At 52.0% G+C, this 21,472-nt stretch overlaps 10 protein-coding genes across 10 annotated transcripts; 2 read left to right on the top strand and 8 right to left on the bottom strand.

The window, feature by feature from the left end:
• Positions 1 to 699: 699 nt before the first annotated feature.
• Positions 700 to 1,224, top strand: M430DRAFT_91662 (hypothetical protein; the record flags this gene model as incomplete). Its single annotated transcript, XM_024869675.1, has 1 exon — positions 700 to 1,224. The coding sequence occupies one exon, from the start codon at positions 700 to 702 to the stop codon at positions 1,222 to 1,224; it is 525 nt and encodes a 174-aa protein (XP_024724632.1).
• Positions 1,225 to 2,342: 1,118 nt separating this feature from the next.
• Positions 2,343 to 5,095, bottom strand: M430DRAFT_46229 (hypothetical protein; the record flags this gene model as incomplete). Its single annotated transcript, XM_024867827.1, has 3 exons — positions 2,343 to 4,415; positions 4,496 to 4,722; positions 5,092 to 5,095. 3 exons carry the CDS (start codon positions 5,093 to 5,095, stop codon positions 2,343 to 2,345), a joined length of 2,304 nt encoding a protein of 767 aa, XP_024724631.1.
• Positions 5,096 to 5,313: 218 nt separating this feature from the next.
• M430DRAFT_54687 (hypothetical protein) lies at positions 5,314 to 7,079 on the bottom strand. Its single transcript, XM_024868486.1, has 3 exons — positions 6,898 to 7,079; positions 6,134 to 6,801; positions 5,314 to 6,086 (listed from the first exon to the last, which is right to left on the bottom strand). The coding sequence occupies exons 1-3, from the start codon at positions 6,931 to 6,933 to the stop codon at positions 5,531 to 5,533; spliced, it is 1,260 nt and encodes a 419-aa protein (XP_024724630.1). The 5' UTR covers positions 6,934 to 7,079; the 3' UTR covers positions 5,314 to 5,530.
• Positions 7,080 to 7,946: 867 nt separating this feature from the next.
• M430DRAFT_149764 (hypothetical protein) lies at positions 7,947 to 8,711 on the bottom strand. The gene has a single exon (XM_024863161.1). It carries the CDS (start codon positions 8,539 to 8,541, stop codon positions 8,056 to 8,058), a length of 486 nt encoding a protein of 161 aa, XP_024724629.1. The 5' UTR covers positions 8,542 to 8,711; the 3' UTR covers positions 7,947 to 8,055.
• A 728-nt stretch (positions 8,712 to 9,439) lies between these two features.
• On the bottom strand, positions 9,440 to 9,902 carry M430DRAFT_149760 (hypothetical protein). Its single transcript, XM_024863160.1, has one exon. The coding sequence runs from the start codon at positions 9,793 to 9,795 to the stop codon at positions 9,538 to 9,540; it is 258 nt and encodes an 85-aa protein (XP_024724628.1). The 5' UTR covers positions 9,796 to 9,902; the 3' UTR covers positions 9,440 to 9,537.
• Positions 9,903 to 10,750, bottom strand: M430DRAFT_149759 (hypothetical protein). The gene has a single exon (XM_024863159.1). It carries the CDS (start codon positions 10,521 to 10,523, stop codon positions 10,011 to 10,013), a length of 513 nt encoding a protein of 170 aa, XP_024724627.1. The 5' UTR covers positions 10,524 to 10,750; the 3' UTR covers positions 9,903 to 10,010.
• A 1,359-nt stretch (positions 10,751 to 12,109) lies between these two features.
• M430DRAFT_31979 (hypothetical protein) lies at positions 12,110 to 12,682 on the bottom strand. Its single transcript, XM_024866080.1, has one exon. It carries the CDS (start codon positions 12,540 to 12,542, stop codon positions 12,303 to 12,305), a length of 240 nt encoding a protein of 79 aa, XP_024724626.1. The 5' UTR covers positions 12,543 to 12,682; the 3' UTR covers positions 12,110 to 12,302.
• Positions 12,683 to 14,379: 1,697 nt separating this feature from the next.
• On the bottom strand, positions 14,380 to 15,157 carry M430DRAFT_149722 (hypothetical protein). The gene has a single exon (XM_024863158.1). It carries the CDS (start codon positions 14,942 to 14,944, stop codon positions 14,480 to 14,482), a length of 465 nt encoding a protein of 154 aa, XP_024724625.1. The 5' UTR covers positions 14,945 to 15,157; the 3' UTR covers positions 14,380 to 14,479.
• Positions 15,158 to 16,112: 955 nt separating this feature from the next.
• M430DRAFT_92439 (hypothetical protein) lies at positions 16,113 to 19,662 on the top strand (the record flags this gene model as incomplete). Its single annotated transcript, XM_024869710.1, has 2 exons — positions 16,113 to 16,517; positions 16,564 to 19,662. 2 exons carry the CDS (start codon positions 16,113 to 16,115, stop codon positions 19,660 to 19,662), a joined length of 3,504 nt encoding a protein of 1,167 aa, XP_024724624.1.
• A 1,447-nt stretch (positions 19,663 to 21,109) lies between these two features.
• M430DRAFT_149706 (hypothetical protein) lies at positions 21,110 to 21,472 on the bottom strand. Its single transcript, XM_024863157.1, has one exon. It carries the CDS (start codon positions 21,344 to 21,346, stop codon positions 21,158 to 21,160), a length of 189 nt encoding a protein of 62 aa, XP_024724623.1. The 5' UTR covers positions 21,347 to 21,472; the 3' UTR covers positions 21,110 to 21,157.

Here is a 21,472-nt window from a genome sequence, read left to right as displayed (position 1 = left end):
CCGCAAAACTAGTGGCCGTGACCCGTTCAGCCCAAAGCGCACTCCACCACTCCCTCTCCTCCTTCGTGCTATAGCACCACGTCCCGGTACTGCATTTAATATCCTCCCTCTTGAAGCCCGCCTCACGCGCCCAGACATGGATCCAATCTGGGTTCGATTCCCAGCACCGCCAAGAGAAATCTTGGATTGAAGATGTAGGCGGTTTGACTCCGCCGCGTTTGTTAATCATTCTTTTTTTTTATTTGATTTTTTTTATTTTTTTTCTTGGATATTTATTATTTATTTTTTGGTTCTGGTAACTTTTTTTCCTCTCCCTCTTTTTTTCCTCCTCATTAACATTTTTTTGCGAACTGCTGTCGAACTTTCGAAGCTCAGTAAATAAATAAATAAATTCAATATCCAAGTACTTTACTCAACTCTATAATTTTTTGAAGTCAGCTAGTGAGAATCTTGGCCGTAAAGATACGCGTTTGTGGATATGTGGATATAGATGTGCTAGCTAGATCTCGGTTATGAAAAGGGGTTCATCGACATGTGACGTAGTGGGCTTACCTAAGTAAGGTATTTCAGGCACCTACCGTACCTTATCTACACCGAAGTTTGATATCCTTTATCCAGAAGCACAGCATTCTACCTAGGTACACAATTATCTATCGCGACTTTCACTCTCTAATACCCGGCTCTTGGAAAGCACCAGAAATGTCCGTTTACGTAGCAAACCACCACTCTTCCGTGCTGAAAATGCACTCCTGGCGCACCGCCCAAAACTCCATCCCCTACCTCCTGCCCTCCATCAAACCAGACATGAAGATCCTCGATGTTGGGTGCGGGCCGGGCACCATCGCCGTAGATCTCGCCAAGCTCGTGCCATCGGGGCACCTCACCGGCGTTGAATACCTCGCTGCGCCGCTCGAGGCGGCGCGGTCCCACGCCGCCCGCGAGCAGGTGCAGAATATCGACTTCCGCGTCGGGGATGTGCACGCGCTGGAGTTCGCGGACGGGAGCTTCGACGTCGTGCACGCGCACCAGGTGTTGCAGCACGTCCGGGATCCGGTGCAGGGCCTGAGGGAGATGCGCAGGGTGGCTAGGAAGGGAGGCATCGTGGCCCTGAGGGAGAGTGCGAGCATGACCTGGTATCCTGACATGCCGGTCCTGAGGGAGTGGAAGGATTTGCATATGCGCGTCTCGAAGGCGCGAGGGGGCAATCCGGACCCGGGCTCGTGAAACGGATCAGTGTGGAAATTCCGGCGAGGGAGAGATGCCACAACGTCACGTGCTACCATTACACCACACCACCTGAGCCGGAGAGTGATTTCTGGCTTTGGTTGTTGACAACAAATCAGGTAAAGGTATATATAGATGAAGGAAACAACAAGAATTGATCAATCTCAGCTATGATGCTTTATTTAGCTACATCATTTCATATCCCTACGCACCTCTATCTATCTATCTATACCTTGACGGCCACCTCCTCATTATGCTCTAAAGCCACTGGCGACACCACCCTCTTCTCAATCACTAGATCCTCAGGGGCTTGCACGCCAGCTAGTCCTAAACTCTCCTCGATCCTAGCCATCCTCTCTATATCCCGTGCGGCGATGGTGTCGCCTCACCACTAAGTAGGTAGCCCAAGATGGTTTGCGGGTGGCTGATAGATAGATAGCCACATGGCTGTTTTTATAATACGCGGATAGTCAGGGCAGGTGGTGAGATGACTACTGGAGGAGGGGCTGTCGGCGTGGCTGCGGGGGTGTGAGATGGATAGGCAGGCATGAGCATGGGATGGGGGTCGAAGAATATTTACAACAACACACGTCGCCAGGACCAAAAGGATCATCAATGCCCGGTTGAAATGGGTATATTTATTCGTATGTAATGAATCATGTTCCCACCTTCCATCCATCACTTCCATCCAGGAAGGAGTACCCATACAAGAGCTAGAGAATCTCAGCTCGCACAATCATCGCTCATTTTGACGCCGTATTCTCATGGATGTCCGGTTGATGGACCATCCTACTCCTTCCCTCCCATGCTGTTGAACCCACGCCGCCCATGATATCTCTCATTTTGACGCCGTATCCTCACGGATGTCCGGTTGATGGATCATCCTACTCCTTCCCTCCCATGCTGTTGAACCCACAACTGCCCATGATATCTCAGAAAAGGAAAAGCTTTTTGTTTCCCTGCCTTCCCGCCCAAAAAACGCCGATGTTGAGATCGTCTCAGCCGTTAGGCTCCAAAACCAGAGTGCATAAACATAAGAATCATAAAAGCTCACCCCCTAATCTCCCCAAGAAATTAAAAGAAACAAAAAGAAAAGGTCAGCTATTATTAGAATGCGCCTATTTGGAGGCGTATTTCTGGCGGTAGAACTTGGCCGCGTTTACCATGTTGGTAAGGGCAGCCTTGGTCTCAGCCCATTGACGAGTCTTCAGACCACAGTCAGGATCGATCCAGAGTTGCTCGGGCTTAAGGTATTGCAACATCTCCTCGATTCTGTCCTTGATCTCTTGCTCGCTTGGCACACGGGGGGAGTGGATGTCGTAGACACCTGGACCAATGTGACGGGGGTAGGCCTCGTCGACGAAGACCTTGAGAAGCTTGGCATCAGACTTGCTGTTCTCAATGGACAGGACATCAGCGTCGAGAGCGGCAATGGCGTGGAAGAAATCTTGGAACTCAGAGTAGCAGAAGTGAGAGTGGATCTGAGTGGAGTCCTTGACGCCAGAGACGGAGAGACGGAAAGACTTGACAGCCCAGTCAATGTACGCCTCACGCTCCTTGCCAGCACGAAGAGGAAGACCCTCACGGAGAGCTGGCTCATCAACTTGAATAACGAAGACACCAGCTGCCTCGAGGTCAACGACCTCATCGCGGAGAGCGAGAGCAAGCTGCTCAGCCTGGACGGATTGATGAACATCATCACGAGGGAAGGACCATCTCAGGCAAGTGATGGGACCAGTCAACATGCCCTTCATTGGCTTCTTGGAGATGGAGACAGCATACTTCGACTCCTTGACGGTCATTGGTGCAGGCCGGGAGATGTCACCAACAACAATGGGAGGTCGGACACAGCGAGAACCGTAACTCTGGACCCATGCGTGGGTAGTGAAGGCGTAGCCATTCAGACGCTCACCAAAGTACTGGACCATGTCGTTACGCTCAGGCTCACCGTGGACGAAGACGTCAAGGTCAAGCTCCTCTTGGATCTTGACAACATCTTGGATCTCCTTCTCGATGAACTTCTCATACTCCTGTGCGGTGATCTCGCCCTTGGTGAACTTGTTACGTTGGATTCGGATCTCCTTGGTCTGGGGGAAAGAACCAATAGTGGTGGTTGGGAAGAGGGGAAGACCCAACGACTTCTGTTGTTGAGCGATACGGATGGGGAATTCTGACTTTCGGTTGTACATGTCAGGGGTGATCTTGGATTGGCGTTCCTTGACCTTGGGGTCGTTGGTTCGTGTGGAGCTGGCGCGAGACTGCATGGACTTGGCGTTGGCCTCGAGTTGCTCACGAACTGCCGCTGGACCCTCAGTGACAGCCTTGGCAATCACCGCGACCTCAGAGGCCTTCTCAACAGCGAAGGAAAACCAGTCAGCAATTTCGGGGTCGAGATTCTTCTCGCTGGCGAGTGTGTGTGGGGTGTGAAGAAGGGAGCTGGAAGTGGCGACGATAACACGGTCCTTTCCGAGCTTCTGGATTGCAGTCTCAACAATCTCAATAGCACGCTTGAGGTTGGTCTTCCAGATGTTGCGGCCGTCAACAACACCAGCTGACAGGATGGTCTTTGGGCCCAATGCACCAATGACAGTCTCGAGCTGCTCTGGGTTGCGGACCAAATCGATATGGACAGCATAGATATCAGTTGGGACTGCGTCGATGTTGTGGACAATGTCACCAAAGTAGGTAGTGAAGACAAGCTTGGGGATCTTGTCACCTAGGCTAGCAAACTTCTCGTAGGTTGGCTTGAAGGCAGCCTTAGTCTTTGCTGGGAGATCGAAAACGAGGACGGGCTCATCAATCTGGACCGTCTCGGCACCAGCAGCCTTGAGCTTGGCAAGGAGCTCTTCGTAGATTGGCACGAGCTTGTCCAAGAGATCAATTGGGTCGACGGTTTGACCACGGTCTGGCTTGCCGAGAGCGAGGAAGGAAACGGGTCCGACGAGGACAGGTCGGGTGATGATGCCAGCTTCCTTGGCCTCAAGGAACTCAACAACAGCCTTGGGGTTGGGGTTGAGCTTGAAAGTCTGGTTGTCCTGGAGGGTAGGCTTGACGTAGTGGTAGTTCGAATCGAACCATTTCACCATCTCCAAACTGGGGACGTCGACGCCATCCTTTTGGTGACCACGGCCCATAGCAAAGTACTCATCGATGGGATCGAGGTTGCTCTTGCTATATCTGTCTGGCACAGCCTGTTCCAAATTGAATCAGCATTTGTTTTTATGGCATGGGGTGTCGCTAAGGGCGGTGAGAGAGGAGAGAAGAAACTTACACCAAAGTCCTGAATATGGGTAAGGACCTGATCATAGAGGGCGAAATCATTGCTAGGAATGATGTCAACCCCCGCCTTCTTCTGGATGCCCCAATGCTCCAGACGCAGTCTCTTCGCCTCACTCAGCAGCTCCGCCTGCGAGATCTTCCCGGCCCAATATGCCTCCGTAGCCTTCTTCAGGTCGCGGTTGACTCCCATGCGGGGAAAACCGAGGATCGAACTGTTGACTTGAATCAGCATCGTGCTCTATTTTCTTCTTTTGATGTGTAGAGATGGACAGGGCTGGGGAGAGAAGTGGAATTGAATACGTACGATTGAACCATGATTGCAACTTTGCGTGACGATGAAGGATGATGACTGATTATGGCGTGCTCGAAAAAACAATCCGCTCGCCGCTGTCAGAAGACACTCAAGACTGTTCTTCTGTAAGAGTATCTTAGGAGAATCGAAGGGCCAGATCAGGTGTCTCTGGGATAATCTTCAGATCTGGATCCTTCGTGAGAAAAGTGAAGAAGAAGAAATTGAGAGAAGAATTGTTGAGGAAGAAGGAAGGGAGCGGTGTGTCAAAAAAATAAACGTTTTGAGTCTGGAGGGGCCCATGGTCGGGGTTTGGTGGGGGTTTACGCTAGTGTGGGCGCTAAGGTGTCAGATCACGTGATAATTACCGATAGCAACCCCCCTCTCTCTTTACCGCGGCCAAGAAAACGTATTCAGGTCCTTTAACCCGCAAATCTAAACAGAAGCACATTGCCAGATTACGTGGTGTACCTCTCCTTTAAAGTTATGTGATAAAAGGGTCTTAATAATCATATATCATTCCTGCATGTACGGTACAAAATCTTTTAGCCCTTGTCTAAATAGAAATAATTTCCAAGCTAGGTAGGGTTGAGTAATCCTTATGAACAGCCAGAAGATTCACAGTAGAGGTTTTCTTTCCTAGGGAATGTCTATCTCTTCGGAAGTTTTCTATCTAGGTAGTGCTGAAATGGTTCTCGTCATCAACTCATATACTCCAAGTTCCATATTTCTCTATCGTCATTTGGCCTGTGATATTGCGAACCACCCCTTCCCACCACCTTGGCCTTTGAATTGACTCTTCTCCCCCATCTTAATTCCCGCCTCCGACACACGCCTCGCGTACTTCATCATCAGCTCGCACATCTCCTCCCACGAGAGCTCCCCCCTCATCATCCGTTCCAGCAACAGCGCATGCATCGCTGCCTGGCTCATGCTAGCGGTAGCATGCGGTCTGAATCCAGCGAGCGCATCGCCGACGAGAAGCACCTTGTGATTGAAGAATGACGCCTGGGGCGAGAGCGCATCGGTGATGGCCTGCACGAAAGGGGCTTTCGTGCCCGCGACGAGCTCTGAGAACTGCGGGGGAAGGACCTTCGCCGCGTAGGCTTTCTGCTGCATCCAGAGTTGCTGTTGGACCTTGCCAGCGGGCATCGTGAGGCGGTGAGTACGGCCTGAGGAATCGGTCATCAGGTCTTGGTATTCTTTGGAGTCAGGCCGGTAGTTGCAGTACCAAACCCAGTTGATGAGTCGGGAACCGGGCTCCAACGTCCCGTCTTGCCCTGGAATCAGGTATCTGAGGTCATTAGTATGGCGATGAGAGGACTTTGGGGAGGCTCTTACGCCACGATGTGAGTGCCTTCGGTGTTATTGAAGTAATACGGCAAGCGATCCGTAACCATTTCCTTCAACTCCTTCGTTGCCTCTTTCTCAAGCATCGTTCCCCTCCAAGCCACGTATCCAGCATGTTTTCTTTCCACCTCCGGTAGCAAGATCCTGCGGATAGTAGAACTCGGCCCATCAGCCCCAATCACCATATCCGCCTCCAGAACCTGCGTCTGCCCTTCTCGATCCACGAACTCCAACTCAACCTTCTCCCCTTTATCCCTAATCCCCACTGCCACACACCCGTACTCATACGTCCCTTTTCCCTGCCCCTCATCACCCCATTTCTCCACCCGTTGAAGATACCCACTGGCTAACCCATCAAATTCCCCCCTTAACACAACATACACCAGATCCCAGCTCACCATCTGCTGCACGATCTGCTCCTCCAACTCCGGGATACTTTTCCCCTCGCCATCCACCGTCTGTCGCCGATAGCTGCGCACCGTGTACGTCTCCCGCATCCGGATGAATCTGTCAAAGTATTCCTGGACTTGCGGACCAAATACGATCCCGGTGCCCTGCGTCTGTAGCTGTGACGATGGTGAGCGCTCTAGGATGCGTACATCGTGCCCGAGGCGCTTCAGGACAAGGCCAGCTAGGAGACCAGCGAGCGAGCCGCCTACCTGGAGTATTCGTTAAACTATCAGATCAAATTGACCAAAGCCAAGTGAATATTCGGACTGCCCCGCAAATGATGGGGCAGTTAGGTAGGTACCCACGATTACTATCTTCTTGGGCTGTACCGCCATGCTCATGAATTTGCAATCTGTGTTAGGAGTTCAAACCCGTTCTCAAGGTTTCACGGTCTTAAGAGGGAGAAAAGTTAGGTTATCATGTTGTGAATGCATCCACAAGCAATGCACCGACTGAACTTGCCACCTATTCATGTGGTACGAATCTGTAGTAACACATGTGACGCATATATCGTAGGGACGGAGTAGAGATGTACCCACCCAACTTTCCTTTAACTATGCGTCCTTCTGCATGCAGTGCCAACATTCTCAATACCCGGTGTCCCTCAGTACAACCTAAGGCACACGATTCATTGCTAGATGCACCTATCTGACTCGACATGGTCAATAACACGTGATCCTCACTCGCACTCATGGAAGCCAAATCGGTAAGATACTTATCCCTTCTTTCTGTATATCTTCCAACACATCCACCATAATTATCTTCAACTCAAGAAGCGAATAGTAGCACCACGCTTGTCAATAAATCATTTTGACTCCCTCCCACTGTTTGGTTGTCCTGAGGAAGGAGCTGCATCAGAGATGTCGATGGCAATCTCAACGCTCTAGCAGACTCCGCGTCCTTCCTCTCTCACCCGGTCTTGGAATCCATAAGCCACATATATTGTTTAACCCCCATCCTCCGACTGTGACATGATGTATAATGCTTCGGGTGCAAGGAGTGCACAATGCGATGGAGATAGGATTAAGGACGCGGTGAGGGGGGAGTATGTAATAGGAGCGGATAATAGGAGTAGATAGGGGGATTAAATAAGGGGAGCAAGCAACACAATAGGATAACAGCGAAACAAGAAAATCACACGCGTATCAGTAGAATTACTTAAATCCCTTATTTGAAGATCTGAACAACCACCTAAGAGAAAGTGCAAGAATGAATGTAGAGTATCATCAGAATACAAACCCCACATGGCTGAGGCCAGGAAATAGACAGAGCATCCTGACTAAGTTAAGGGGAACTTTCAGGTCTTAACCCGCCAGCTGAATACCTTCCTTCCTTGTTTACCTACTAGGAGGGTGTCGGAAGACGATTGATTGAGAAGACAACGCTTCGCGCCAGGTCCGGAGTCACGCCGTGCTCACGCAGTGCCTATGGTGGTCCCTGCCCGAGGCCCCGAACGGCGCACCTCAGGTACAATACATTCTAGCACATACAATAAAAGAACCACAGTACATTGCGATGGAGAAGCGAGCACAGGGGCACAACGCTCGAGCCAGAAGACCATCCTGTGGGATACAAAGATAGGGGGCCGTGCACCGAGCGAGACTGCCACTGCAGAGGCATCGGGCGGTAGGAGATCGGTGATGCGGGGTACTTCTAAACGGCTTGGGCATGGTTTGAGGATATGTATGAGGGCATTGATGCGGTAGAGCAGAGTTGGTGAGGGAGGGTTGCTGTTTGGCTAGGATGAAGCATGAGCGAGGGGAAATTGATAATTGTTGCATCCTCCCTACGTCGCAATGCACGATGAGATCGGATTTTGCCTTGATCTTGTGATTTATAGAATGCCGGTTTTCAAGGCAGGGAGCTATCACCTGCTGATTGATACAGCCTGATATCGTCAAGGATGCGACCGAGACGACAGCAAGAAACCACAGGAGGCGTCTTTGCATGATATTCAAGCAGCGCCGAGCAGCACCAACAAGGGACTCTCAGATACCGACGCTATACTGTATGTGATATACAGGGCGGTCTTGAGGACGAGGGTTCGAGATGGAGAGGACGAAGCTTTCTGAATGAGGTCCGCATTGTGCCAGTACTTCATCGTGAGTAGCTTCTTTGAATTGGAAGTTGTATCGCAGCATGAACAAGCTTAAAGCGCTGGACGGGATAGATACCCGACTAGGGTGATAATCCACGGTATTAACTACCTACGGAGCAGGTACATGTACTTCGAGCCTTGAGGACTCGACAGAACAGTCGTGCTCATCAAGGCAGTGGAATCCGTATAATAATGCAAGGGCTCTTCAAAAATCCGAGGGTAAAAGGGACAAGGCGCATTAGAAGTGGTGATCTCTGGCCGATCACCGCTGGGATGCAGCCTTGCGGACATCCATGCCGGAGGAGCTCGCTCTCACATCGCTCTCACATGACAGCGATCGGACCCGAGGCTTCTTGGAAGTTGGCACTGGACCAAGCTCCGAGCTTGGCTACTTGAGGTTGGAGATTGACGGTCCAAGGGGTTCGATTTCCTCTTTCGCGTGATCTACCATAACTTTGAAGCATAACACTCCATAGTCATTCGTAGTAGCTATCTTCGTCCGCCCGACGTGATGAGCAGCCAGGTCTCTACAGAGATCTCGGACTCGGACCACGGGCTGAGCCAACAATGAGCGACCCCGGCAACGCTTGATTTCGTGATGTGATGCGTTCCGGGAGGTCGGGTGTGATTGAGACTGACTGATATTGGTGGGGGCACTGCAACGGGAGTCGCTGGGACCAATCAGCACGCGGCCAATTCGCCAGGACCCGTGAGACGATGAGAATAATCAGAGAATGAGATACGGCCAGCCATCATGATTTCTGGTTGTCCAGAACAATTACTGTACTAACCACCCCGACCGTCAGGACACTATACAGTGATTATTGAGTGTAGTCCTGTATACCTATCATTGGCAAAAAGCTGTGGCCGATAACTGGCCATTAGAAGCCATGAAAGTGGTCTGTATTTTGCGATTCATGATGGAAATCACCGATAGCGAGGAGAAACTGTGTAGGATTATACTTTTCTGGCTGCAAGAGTACGAGTAAGTATAAAAATAGTGAGAGGCGACGACTACTCGTGTGATCGTAGCCTCGAAGAGAGCCACAGAGAGGAGACAGAAAAAGGAAAAAGAGAAGGCAGACAAGAATGAGGAACAAGCCATACGCAACGTGGGATAGGCCAGGGGCGTTTGGTGAACGGGACGGCCACACGGGCCGCATCCGCGGCGGTCGATGGTTGGCCGCCCGCGACGACTACTGCACCATGAAGATTCGTTTCCCAAGTTTTGGGATCCTGAGCAGGGCTCAGAATTTGTTGGATGCGGTAGGGAATCACGGGTGCCTTCATGCACGATCCACAATCATCAACATTCAACCATCATCCACCCCATTTGCTCCTCTTCCTGCGCCGCAATATACTATGTATTTGTATTGTCCGTCCCGGCAACACAGCCTGGACGACGAGGACAAGGGAAACTTTTAGTACGAGCGTTACTGTCTCGGACCCTGAGGCTGCCGTGAAAACAGCCAACCCGAGACCCGTCTTATTAGGATCTCCAGCCCATCTTGCCGCAATGGCCTGGGTCGTCCGCGATGATCGCGTGCGGGGCCGCCACGACCGTGCTCGCGCGGCTCTCCAATGATCAAGTCGCGATGTTGGCCCTAGATACGAAAAAGGGAACGAGAAGTGGGGGAGGTTTTTGGGGGCTGGTCCAGAACCTGGGAGCATCTTTTTTGAGGATACTTGTGAAGTTGTGAAGAATTCGCAGAATGTCCATACATATTGCGTGTGTTGGTTTTGTTTCCGGTGGTGGCATGTGGCCATGGGCCTATGAGCCTGTGAGCCTGTGAGGCTGTTTGCTGCAGTTGCTCCCTGAGATATTTGGATCATGTTCGGCGGCTCTCGGAAGTTTGAGCTAATAAGAAGCCCTATCACGTATTCATTGTGATGACTTTTGCAGTTTCTCTAGAGATTCTGGCCCCGATGGCCTGAAGAGTGGACGGGATGTGCACGCCCGCAGACGAGACCCACGAATCCACGATCGATATCTGCCTTGTGAGGATCGGTGCATGGCCACAATAACCATAAGCCATCGTCATCTCGGCGATCAAGATCGGAGGACTCCTGGGACTGGGAGTTTGAGGGGACGAGCCATGAGCGTGTGCCGTCTTCACGGAGGAATACCTCGAAAGCCTTCTAGCTTCCAGATAATAGCTGCGTCTACTCCGGGCTCCGTGATACTGATGCCTCAGGCAATACGGAGGGACCCGTTAAAACTACACCGTAGTCATGATAATTCTGAGTCCACAGAATCTAAGAACGGATGGTAAAACGGCCATAGTGGATGGCGGAAATCCCGAGAAGTCTAAATAGTCGACGGCGAAGTGGGGATGTCTCTCTAAGGGTGAGCATTCAGGGGCAATTTTCTGTTACCGGACGCGGTTTTGGAGACACTCCATTCGAACTCGATATACGGTATGCGGTACAGCATTTGAGATCAGTACATCGAGGAAGAGGAAGCAGACAGACGAATGCTGCTTCAGTTGCTGGGCTTTCGGAGATCAGCGTCGATAATAACAAGAGAATATTCTTTGGCCGGAGGAGTTTCCCAGCTGCTACAGTGCTACCAGGGCAACAGCGTGGGATGCAGGCCGACGAGAAAGGAGATCAGAATTGATGATCCCCTTGCTCGATGGGTCGGCGACCTCAGGCTCAGCAGCAGGTCGGCCCTAGTCCTGTAGGGCAAAGAAGCTTAAAACGCATCTCCGGCCAGTACCTGATCCTCCACCCCAGTCTATGTATGCACTCCGTACATCATCATGCCCGAAGGACAATGCACACTGTGCAGAGGGCCAGGGCCCAAGAAGACAAAGACCAGAGCATCTGATTGGGCCTGGGCGTTGTAAAGCTGTGCCCTCACTCATCGGCTGTCAAGATGTCAGGGTTGCATAAATGTTGCATATGTGATTATTATGCAGCGCGTAGGTGACAGTAGTCGACATTTGGCCGTGCGGGCGACGCACACTGCACGTGTTGAATGCTGAGAAGAAGGCCTCTTTTTGGAAAACCTCCTGTCTGGGGCATCTGCAGCTTTGAACCGTAGATCAGCAAGCAATGTGAGATGGATGGCAAGAAAGCTCGAGGTGCAGAGGAGTTGGAAGATGTAGCTGCGTTCAAGAATCGAGAACACGTTCCCCAGGACCAGAAAGGCCAGAATCCACACGAGTCATTGCGGACCCGGGGATCGCGTCGGTGCCCACTGTAGTACTCCCGAGCCGTGGCGCTGGAGTCGTGAAAACGAGATTAATCACACGCGGCGTTGGAGTGGCTTGCGTACCCCTTGCGGAGGTAAACATGAGGGCAGGGGAGTCCCTGAAAGCAGCAAATCAGCGATGGCAGAAGTTGGAAATGCTCCGTGAATGTGCTCAGGTTCCGACGGTCTCACATTTTAGGAGTTGTAGTGGAGTAGTCATGGTGGAGAGTGGTACTTATGTTACTATGTAGGACCTTAGCGTAGACTGTGTAGTAAGCCTTTGGACGGGCCATCACGACCACCAGCGCCGCGAGCAGGGGGAAGGCCTGAGGTTCTCACTACTCACTACTGTCACTCCGTCCTCCCCCCTGGGTTACGCGAACCCCACGCGGTACGGCCACCACTACTGTACCGTATCATCCACAGGGCTCGTAGAGACCGCGTCGTGGGCGCGCGCTGCTCTGGATGGCGGGAGGGGAGAGGGATGGGATTATGTCATGGCGTGCGGGCGCTGCATCGAGTTGCGTGGCAGCGTCGCGCCGTTTCACGTCAGAGAAAATGGAGACGTTGACAATCGTGCAGAGGCAGGTCGTAAAAATGGAGGTGCTCCAGGCCATAATCGAATAGTAATGCTGCGTGTAGCCTGCACCGTACATCGTACCCGATCACATACGATAGGAAGTGCAGAAGCTTCGAAGCTTCGACACCCAGAGAGGTCGAAGAGAGGACGTCGAGGCCATTAGCCGACAGCGATCATATGGAGTAGGAAGACCCGGCACTGCACCGACCAGCCAGCTACTGTAATCTCCCGTGAGAGAGTGATCGACCTCACGATAGACTCCCTCTGTACTTGGTGCCCGAGGAGAGACGGCAGAGCGATAGATGCTCGACGACGCCCATCCTCGTCGAGTACTGGGGGTTGTCCGGAGACCAGAGGCCAGATCATGGTCCCAGGTACAGAGTATTGGGGGGATCATTGTATGTATGGGATGGGCAGCGAGAGATGGCGTAGCGAGAGGAACAAAAGGCATTTCTTTCACTTAGCGACGGTGCGTCCTGCACGAGTGGACCCAGGGAAGTGACAGAAGGCAGCACCAGATGCATTTGGATCTTGAAGCATTCTCGAGTCTTGATTGTACCGTTATTGTCGGACCTGTCATCTGGAGGGAGCCGGGTAGGTAGGGCGCCTCTGGGACGCAGGCGGAGGGAGCGACAGGCAGCCCAGCATGCATGATGGACGATGGACGAGGGAACAAGGACTGCCTTGCCTTACTCGAGAGATGGGATTGAATCATTGAACCTACCTTACCCACTGTGCACCGCTCCACCCGAACCGTCCGTACAGGATGACAACATTCTTGATCTTCGTATGTGGATTGTGGATTGTGGATTGTGGATTGTGGATTGTGGATTGTGGATTGTGGATTGTGGATTGTGGATTGTGGACTGTGGAGGCAGTGGAGGCACGGAAGTCGTGGTCCGCACATCACGTACAGTACCGCTTGATGAGCCGGGGGATGATGGCACGGGTCATATCAACACAATCGATAATAACGATAATAATAATATCGGGCGATAATGAATGAGGTCCTGGAGTGGACGTGTATGGATACCGCGTGTATCCAGGGAGAGGGAGGAAATAATGGAGAACGTTGGAACCCTGGGGGCCCAGGATCGTCGCGCCAATATACCGGGAAAGGGCGTGCTCGCCACAATTGTCAGTAATCTCCTGACTAGAGCGGATGCGGCCTAGCGACGACGGGCGTTTCCCTGGCTAAGGCGCGTTCAGACGCCACGGTAACAATGGTTTTCTGACTTTTCAACGCCTGGCCGCCGTGTGGTCCTAAAGGCCGCCCTATCTAGCGTTCAGGAGCGCGTCCCGGCCGCCGATGCTAGCGCGCGGACTAGTAGGGAGGCCCAGAGGGACGCCGAGGGACCCGCTGGACGCTGGACGCTGGACGCTGGTCAGTGGTCAGTGGTGGGCACTGGTGGCCCACGCACGGGAGGAAGGGAGGGAGGAAGGGACGGAGAACCTCTCTGTTACCGTCAGACTGTAAGGTACTAAGTAAGGTAAAGCTCCCTCCACAACGAGGGCCAACCCGAGATTCCCATACGCCGTAATCATCACAACAATCATATATCATAAATCATCATCATATTCATGATTCATATTCACACATTCATATTCATATTCATAATAATCCATAATCCATACCCTACCCACCCCCCTTGCGGAGGCAATCAATCCCTCGTACCTGAGCCCTGCACTGACGCTCCGTCAAAGCAGTTGTAAACCTCAGATCCCCCTCCGCAACCCCCTCTCCCCCATTTCCAATTCTTTTCAACTCTTGTCCTCTCCCACGATCCAAGTCCCAGGTCCCCAAGCATTGCATCGTGAGGGCGCCACCAACCCCGGTTCCGAGCAAGGTGCTTCCGTTATCACCCCCGCCCGCCACCAGATAGATCTCCCTTCTCCCTCCTCCCTCCTCCCTCCTCCCTCCTCCCGTCTTCCCTCGAAGCTCATCGACCCTCTCCTGAACAACCTCCTCCTCGACTCTGGCCACGCCTGACACCCGCCCCGACTCCTCCAGTTCTAGTTTTGTCTCCGTGCAGTGGTGCGCGCCTGTGCCAAGAGCAGAAAAAGGCACGCCGTTGAGTCGTTCCTTCGTTCGCCTGCAGCCGCATGCCCTTGCATTACTCGTGCCCAGAGGCCTTCTGCACGCCCTCCCTCCTCGACATAACAGCCGGGTCTCCCCTCCCCCCCTCCCTCGTCAGCAACCGCGGGGAGGTCAAAGCAGAGCAGAGCAAAGCAAAGCAGAGCAGAGCAGAGCAGCCCAGAGCGAAGCAACGCAGAGCAGAGCAGAGCAGAGCAGAGCAGAGCAGAGCAGAGCAGAGCAAAGCAACGCAACACCAGGCGGAGCTGGCTCGAACCTGGAATATCCACGCACCCATCCATTCCTACGTCGAGATCATTATTAGCATACGCACTCAGTAATAACACGCCCCTGTGTCCGTCCACCGCGCAACAGCACCAATACGAATACCGCACGACCAACATCTGCCGTCCGCTTCTTGAACGCCCCTTAGGTATCTGACGACTGTGCTACTGTGCCTCCTCCCGCTATCGACAACCGACGTACAACCTATACACACGGCCTACACGCGTCGGGAGTGGGCCTTTCCACAACTATTCAGGGAAATAATTGGGGAAGAGTAAAAATAAAACGATCGCTAGGTAGGTCTTCATCGTCAACTGCTGCCTTTCCCACACATTATTGGCATCCGTGCCAAGTCGAACTGTCATAACGACACCCGAGGCCCCCCAGCGAGCGCCCTGGCGATTTCTCACCACACCAAGTGCCTTCAAGACGTCAAGTGCGTTTGCCCGTCATTGGCTCAAATCGCCCATCCTCCGACTTCTCCGCTGCAGAGCATAATCGTATCTGCCCCGAGGGACCCCGAGCGGCAACTAATCGACCACTATCTTCCGCTCGGATTATCGAAAACATCTATTGGGAAGGGCGGGGATAGAGGCCGACAAGGCGTCCAAGCAGATCGCCATATCGTAAACTCGGCCGGCATTGCGATTCGAGGGGCATGCATGACCCCCAGAGAAGCCCTCCCGAAACCTCGACCGCAACCTGGCCTGGTATGCAGCCTGCCGCCGCGCTCGAGACCACCACCACCACCCTGCCGTCCCTTCGCCCCCCCCCTCTATCCAGTTTTCCTTTTCCACTCGCAACAACTCGACACAGACTTCTTTCTGGAATCTTTTGCTAATTGCTCTACTGCTGCATAGGCCTCGACAGATCCTCTCTCGACTTCCCACGACGTATCCAGGAAGAAACGGGACATTGTTTGAGGAAGCAGGAGACTTGATGATTTGATCTCCCGGATCGCTATCTACCCACACCCCACATTCCATCTCACCGTCGCTCGTTGAACCAGCATACCCCGAAGAGCAAAAAGCCGAAGCAACAACTCGTCCGCCCTCGACGCTTCATAGCAGTCTAGCAACCCGGCTACCAGATCCCCATGGTAGCCCTACAACGTCCGTCATCATGGTGAAGGAGTGCGAGCTGTCCGAACGGACCAGCGTCTACGTAGCACCACTGTCGATACACAAGGGCCACGCTCTTACATCCAGCGTCACCTCGACGTACTCAAGGAGTACCTCCTCCCGTAGCAGCAACCATACCCGTGGTTCTGCCAGCACCCACTCACAAATGACTCCGCCCGCTACACCCAATGGGTCCCAAGAGAATCTCCTCCAACAGATGGAAGCTCCCCAACCCGTGTTTCACAACTTCCTCCGCGCCTTCTATCCCTTTCACCCGACATACGCCGTCTCTGACACAACGGTTACGTTGCCGTTGAACGAAGGGGACGTGGTCCTGGTCCACTCGATACACACCAATGGCTGGGCTGATGGCACACTCCTCGTCTCAGGGGCCCGTGGATGGTTACCTACGAATTATTGTGAAGCCTACGAACCAGATCCGATGCGGAATCTGCTCAAGGCGTTATTAAACTTCTGGGATCTCCTCCGGAGTGGCCCCACTAGTGATAATGAGGTCTTTGGAAACCAGGAGTTCATGCGGGGTATCATTGCTGGCGTTCGATATCTACTGGTATGTATTAAGGCAATCAGATGAGTACAAAGCTCACGTGAACCAGGAAAAATCAAACTGCCTCACCAGAGAATCACCCATCGTACAGAACAATGAAGGATTGCGACGACATCGAAAGGCCCTTTTGTCCGACCTCTCTTCACTAGTAAAGATGGCCAAGCGGCTACAAGAGTACACAGGGAGTCTGAATGACTCGCAGCTTGAGGCCGGTGATGTGAATGATCTAATTGATGAGATGATTTTGAAGGCTTTCAAGATAGTGATTAGAGGTGTCAGATTTCTCGACGTCTTGGAGGAAGATATCCGTTCTCGCCAACAACCTATTCACCGTATGATGGCAACCGTTGCGGAGGAAGCGTATAACCCTCCAACCCCACCAGCAGACTCGACATCCTTCGAGGGGACACAACATGCGGATTCTGCGTACGACGTGGAATCCCGCAGGAGTCCAAGTCCCGCACGTGCCGGATCGAGCTTGCAAAGATCCGACGAGCAAACGCAACAGCAGTCGTACAAGCGGATGTCAAACGCCTACGCTAGCAACGCCTCTTCCCGTCCATTGTCCATGTCAAGACCCTCCTCGTCTATGCAGATCAAGAGACAATCGGTTTCCCATCGGTTGTCACTCAGAGCAGCGATTCCTGAAGCCCAGCGTCAGAACCTTGTGTCGGAGCGATTGAGTTCGAGCCACGATACCTTCCTGTCGTACCTCGGCTCCTTCATCGGCCGTCTCCACCTCCAGTCTCAATCATCGACGGAACTCCTCTTGACGATTCGGCAGTCTGTTGCGGCCGGACGAGTACTCCTCTCTGTGATCGAGGTGGTGTGTGGTCACGATGCCCAAAGCGCCGAGTCTTTGGAGGCGGCACGAAATGCGATGTATGAGAGAATCAATGCTCTGCTCATTGCTGCACGAGATATTATAAGGCTCATGGATCCAGAGGGCGAGGATGTGGTGATGGGTCAGCAGAATGGCAAGCTCCTCATTGCGGCAACGGAATGTGTGAAGGCTGCTGGGGAGTGTGTTGCGAAAACGAAATTCGTCATTGAGCGTATCGGGGACTTTGAATTCGAGCCAGAGAGCCAAGGCTTAGGCCTCGACGTGAGCATCGCTGGTTCTGACATGACAGAGGGTGCTCAGTTGGCGCCAGTCGAAGAAGCCCCCGCTTTTGAACCGTCGACTCGACCACCTCCATTACCCCTTGTCATTCCCAGCTACGAAAAGCCTCTTCCAGATGTACCTCTCTCATCTCCTGCAACCGTAGAGGACACGGAGCAGGTGTCACCCAGGACTCTCCAACCCGCTCCCGAAAATGAGGCGGACGAAAGTTCTAAGAGGACATCTGCAATCTCGCTCTTGCCGCCCCTCCCAAATATGGCCAGCCCGTTGATGCCGAGCGATGATTATAGCCCATCGGAAAACTCGTCGACGTTCAACGATGCTGATTTCCAGCCCTCTTTCCGAAAAGGAAGCATTGCTATCTCTAGCTCTGCTACCAGCAGCACGTGCCTTAGTAGCATGCGAGACTCTGAATCAAGTATGATCTCGCAGACATCGACAAGAGCGACGACCCCAGATCTTACCCCATACGTTACCAAAAACCAGCCATCCGTCTTTGATCTCCGTGCCGTCGGCAGCCAATCTACCCTTGCCGATGATGCAGATGATGGTGAGTCTAAGATGCTCGAGAAGACATATGCCCACGAGCTGCTGCACAATAAGGAAGGTCAGATAACTGGCGGCACTCTCCCGGCATTGGTTGAGAGACTTAGTACTCACGATTCTACGCCGGACTCCATGTTCGTCTCGACATTTTACCTCACCTTCCGACTCTTCGTCACCCCAACCGACCTGGCAAAAGCCCTTGTAGATCGATTTGAATACGTTGCGGAGAGTCCGCACATCGCAGGTCCAGTGCGTCTACGGGTATACAATGTCTTTAAGGGGTGGCTCGAATCGCATTGGAGGGACCTGTCTGATCACGAGGCTCTAACCGTCATCGAACCCTTTGCAAAGGACCAGCTAAGCAAAGTGCTTCCTGCCGCTGGACGAAGACTGTTGGAATTGGCTCAAAAGGTTTCATCTACCGATGGACCCCTTGTGCCTCGCCTCGTGTCTTCCATGGGCAAGACTAGTACGTCGATTGCCCAATACATACCTGCAGATACTCCTCTCCCTCCTCCCATCATGAGCAAGAGCCAGACTGGCGCCTTGAAGAACTGGAAGATGGGCGGAAGCAATCCCTCAATCCTCGAATTTGATCCACTGGAGTTGGCTCGGCAATTGACGATCAAAGAAATGAACATTTTTTGTTCAATTATGCCAGAGGAGCTGCTGGGCTCGGAATGGACAAAGCGATTGGGATCCAATGCCGTCAACGTGAGGGCCATGTCCACCCTCTCTACAGATCTATCCAATCTTGTGGCAGACACCATTCTCCAATACGATGATGCGAAGAAGCGTGCAGTTATCATCAAGCACTGGATCAAGATTGCGAACAAGTGCTTGGAACTCAACAACTATGATTCGCTCATGGCTATCATCTGCTCGCTCAATTCCTCCACCATCGTGCGATTGAAGAAGACGTGGGAAGCCGTATCTCAGAAGCGGAAGGACCTGCTGAAGGCCCTGCAAGCGATTGTCGAGCCAGACAAGAACTACGCGGTTCTCCGACGAAGGATCAATGACCACGTGCCACCGTGCCTGCCATTTGTTGGCACCTACCTGACAGATCTCACCTTCGTTGATGCAGGTAACCCAGCGACGAAGCAACTCCCGGGTGTCGGCGATGAGGAAGGTCTGTCAGTCATCAACTTCGATAAGCACACCCGAACCGCCAAGATCATCGGCGAGCTTCAACGATTCCAGATACCATACCGATTGGCGGAGGTGCCAGAACTTCAAGAATGGCTCCAAGCGCAGATCGTCCGGGTCAAATCCTCCTCCGAGCATGAGAACGTCCAGCAATACTATCGCAAGAGTTTACTCCTCGAGCCCCGCGAGAACCTCCCTCGTGTCAGTCCCGTCGAGTCACAAGCCAGTGGTGGCAGTTCTGCTCAGAAGGAGAAGTTCGACATCTTCGCTTGGACACATGTCTCGAGAGAGAGAATGGGCAGTACATCAGGTGCTAGCACACCTATTTAGATTCTTCCTTCCATGGATCATGGCTGGATCTCACAACATCCTCACAAATTACACGGACCACATACGAACACATCACACCACACCACACACGATTCGATCGATTTGATACCCATTGTGAATAGCGTTTTAGCGAATCGGCGCACAGGCGTTTCTGATTCCCATTTCTAAGTTTCTTTCTCACGGTTTATTTTTCAGAGGTTTAATACCGGCTATTGAATACCATATTGGCTTTGGCTCAACTGGCTGGGAATCGACGAGTGCGCGGTCTATTCATAATTGTGTACATGCTCCATCCGTTCTTGTATTCTTCTTTGTTTGATGCTCACATGCCGGCATAGCTGGCTCTGGGCAGCCTTTTCTTCACAGAGGCCGCTCCTTGTTTTTGTAGCAGCATTGTTTTTGGTGCTCCATTTCTGTCAGGGCAGGGACAAAAGCAGGGAACCAAAAGTGTGTGTATTATCTGTGTACGTCTTGCAGATTAAGAGCCGCGAGGCTGGATTTAGGGAAGCTGGGTGGTTCATGGATGAAAACGGAACGGGAATGAATGAATGGAATGGGAAAGGCAGGAAATGTGGTCGTTGAGATGAAGACAGACGAATACTTGAACTCAGTTCCAGCGATGATTGTGAGGTGAATACTGACCTGAATGAATTGAGTGACTACCTCCTACCTGGGTAATCTGATATCCAGAACGAACGTAGCCAACGATTGACATGGCCGAAACCGAAGCTCCTTGTCACAATGCCCCTCCGTAGCTACTCCTCTCCTCTCGCTCCCGAGTCCCAACCCACCCCTCTCTCCTTCTCCTCTCCGCACCTTCACGAGTACGAGTCATGAATGACACACAAACCACAAACCAGAAACAGAAACCCACCCATCTCATCTCTCCATTCCTCCCCCGGCCATTCATTCTCTCCCTCCCTCCCTACCTATCCCTATCAATGAATGAATGAATAAGGAATCCCTATCCATGCCCACTCTTACTCTTATTCTTACTCTTAATCCTCTATAGGTTGGTTTCTATCATGCACGATGTACTGTACATCTTAGTGATTTATAAAGTTCAGGAATAGATAAGGTAGATAGATAGATAGATAGGTAGATAGGTAGATGAAGAAAGAAAGAAAGAAAGAAAGAAAGAAAGATTGAGTTGGGTGAGTTAGAGTTTGATATGCGAATAGCACGGGTAGATCTTACTTATTTTATTATTAGTTAAGAGATGAGAGATGAGAGATGAGAGGAGATGCAGTTTGGGTGGGGTTCAGACGGTGGTGGGTTTTTGATTTTGTTTTGGGAGGGGAGGGGAGGGGAGGGGGGTTTGAAAGGAGAGGATGGATGGATGGATGGATGGATGGATGGATGGATGGATGGATGGATGGATGGGAGGTAGGGAATTGAAATAAATGAAATGTTCTTGGATTTATTTCTTCTTGTCTGTCTGTCTGTTTCTCTTTGTTAGTTAGTTGAGTACCCTAGTACCCAGCCAGTCCTAGGCCTATCTATACCCTGAGGGCCTCACGAATCCAGCATCCAGCATCCAGCATCCAGCATCCAACAATCCAGCATCCAGCATCCAACAAACATCCAACATCGACCCCGAGAAAGATCCCCGCCATGGGCCAAGTAATATAGATGGGATAAATAAATGGATAGATAAATAGATATAAACATTAGGTACATACATACATATTTACAAAAAAAAGATATACAATCCGATCCGATCACCGTTCATCAATCCGCGTTAGGCCATAGCAGCGAGCGAGCTTCCATCCCTGGGCGTGCGAGGGAGGGAGATTGTATATATAAATGC

Source organism: Amorphotheca resinae, assembly GCF_003019875.1.
Source record: "Amorphotheca resinae ATCC 22711 unplaced genomic scaffold M430scaffold_1, whole genome shotgun sequence".
Classification (NCBI taxonomy): Eukaryota; Fungi; Ascomycota; class Leotiomycetes; order Helotiales; family Amorphothecaceae; genus Amorphotheca; species Amorphotheca resinae.
The sequence above is the reverse complement of the archived record's forward strand: the minus strand, read 5'-3'. Positions and strand labels throughout refer to the sequence as shown.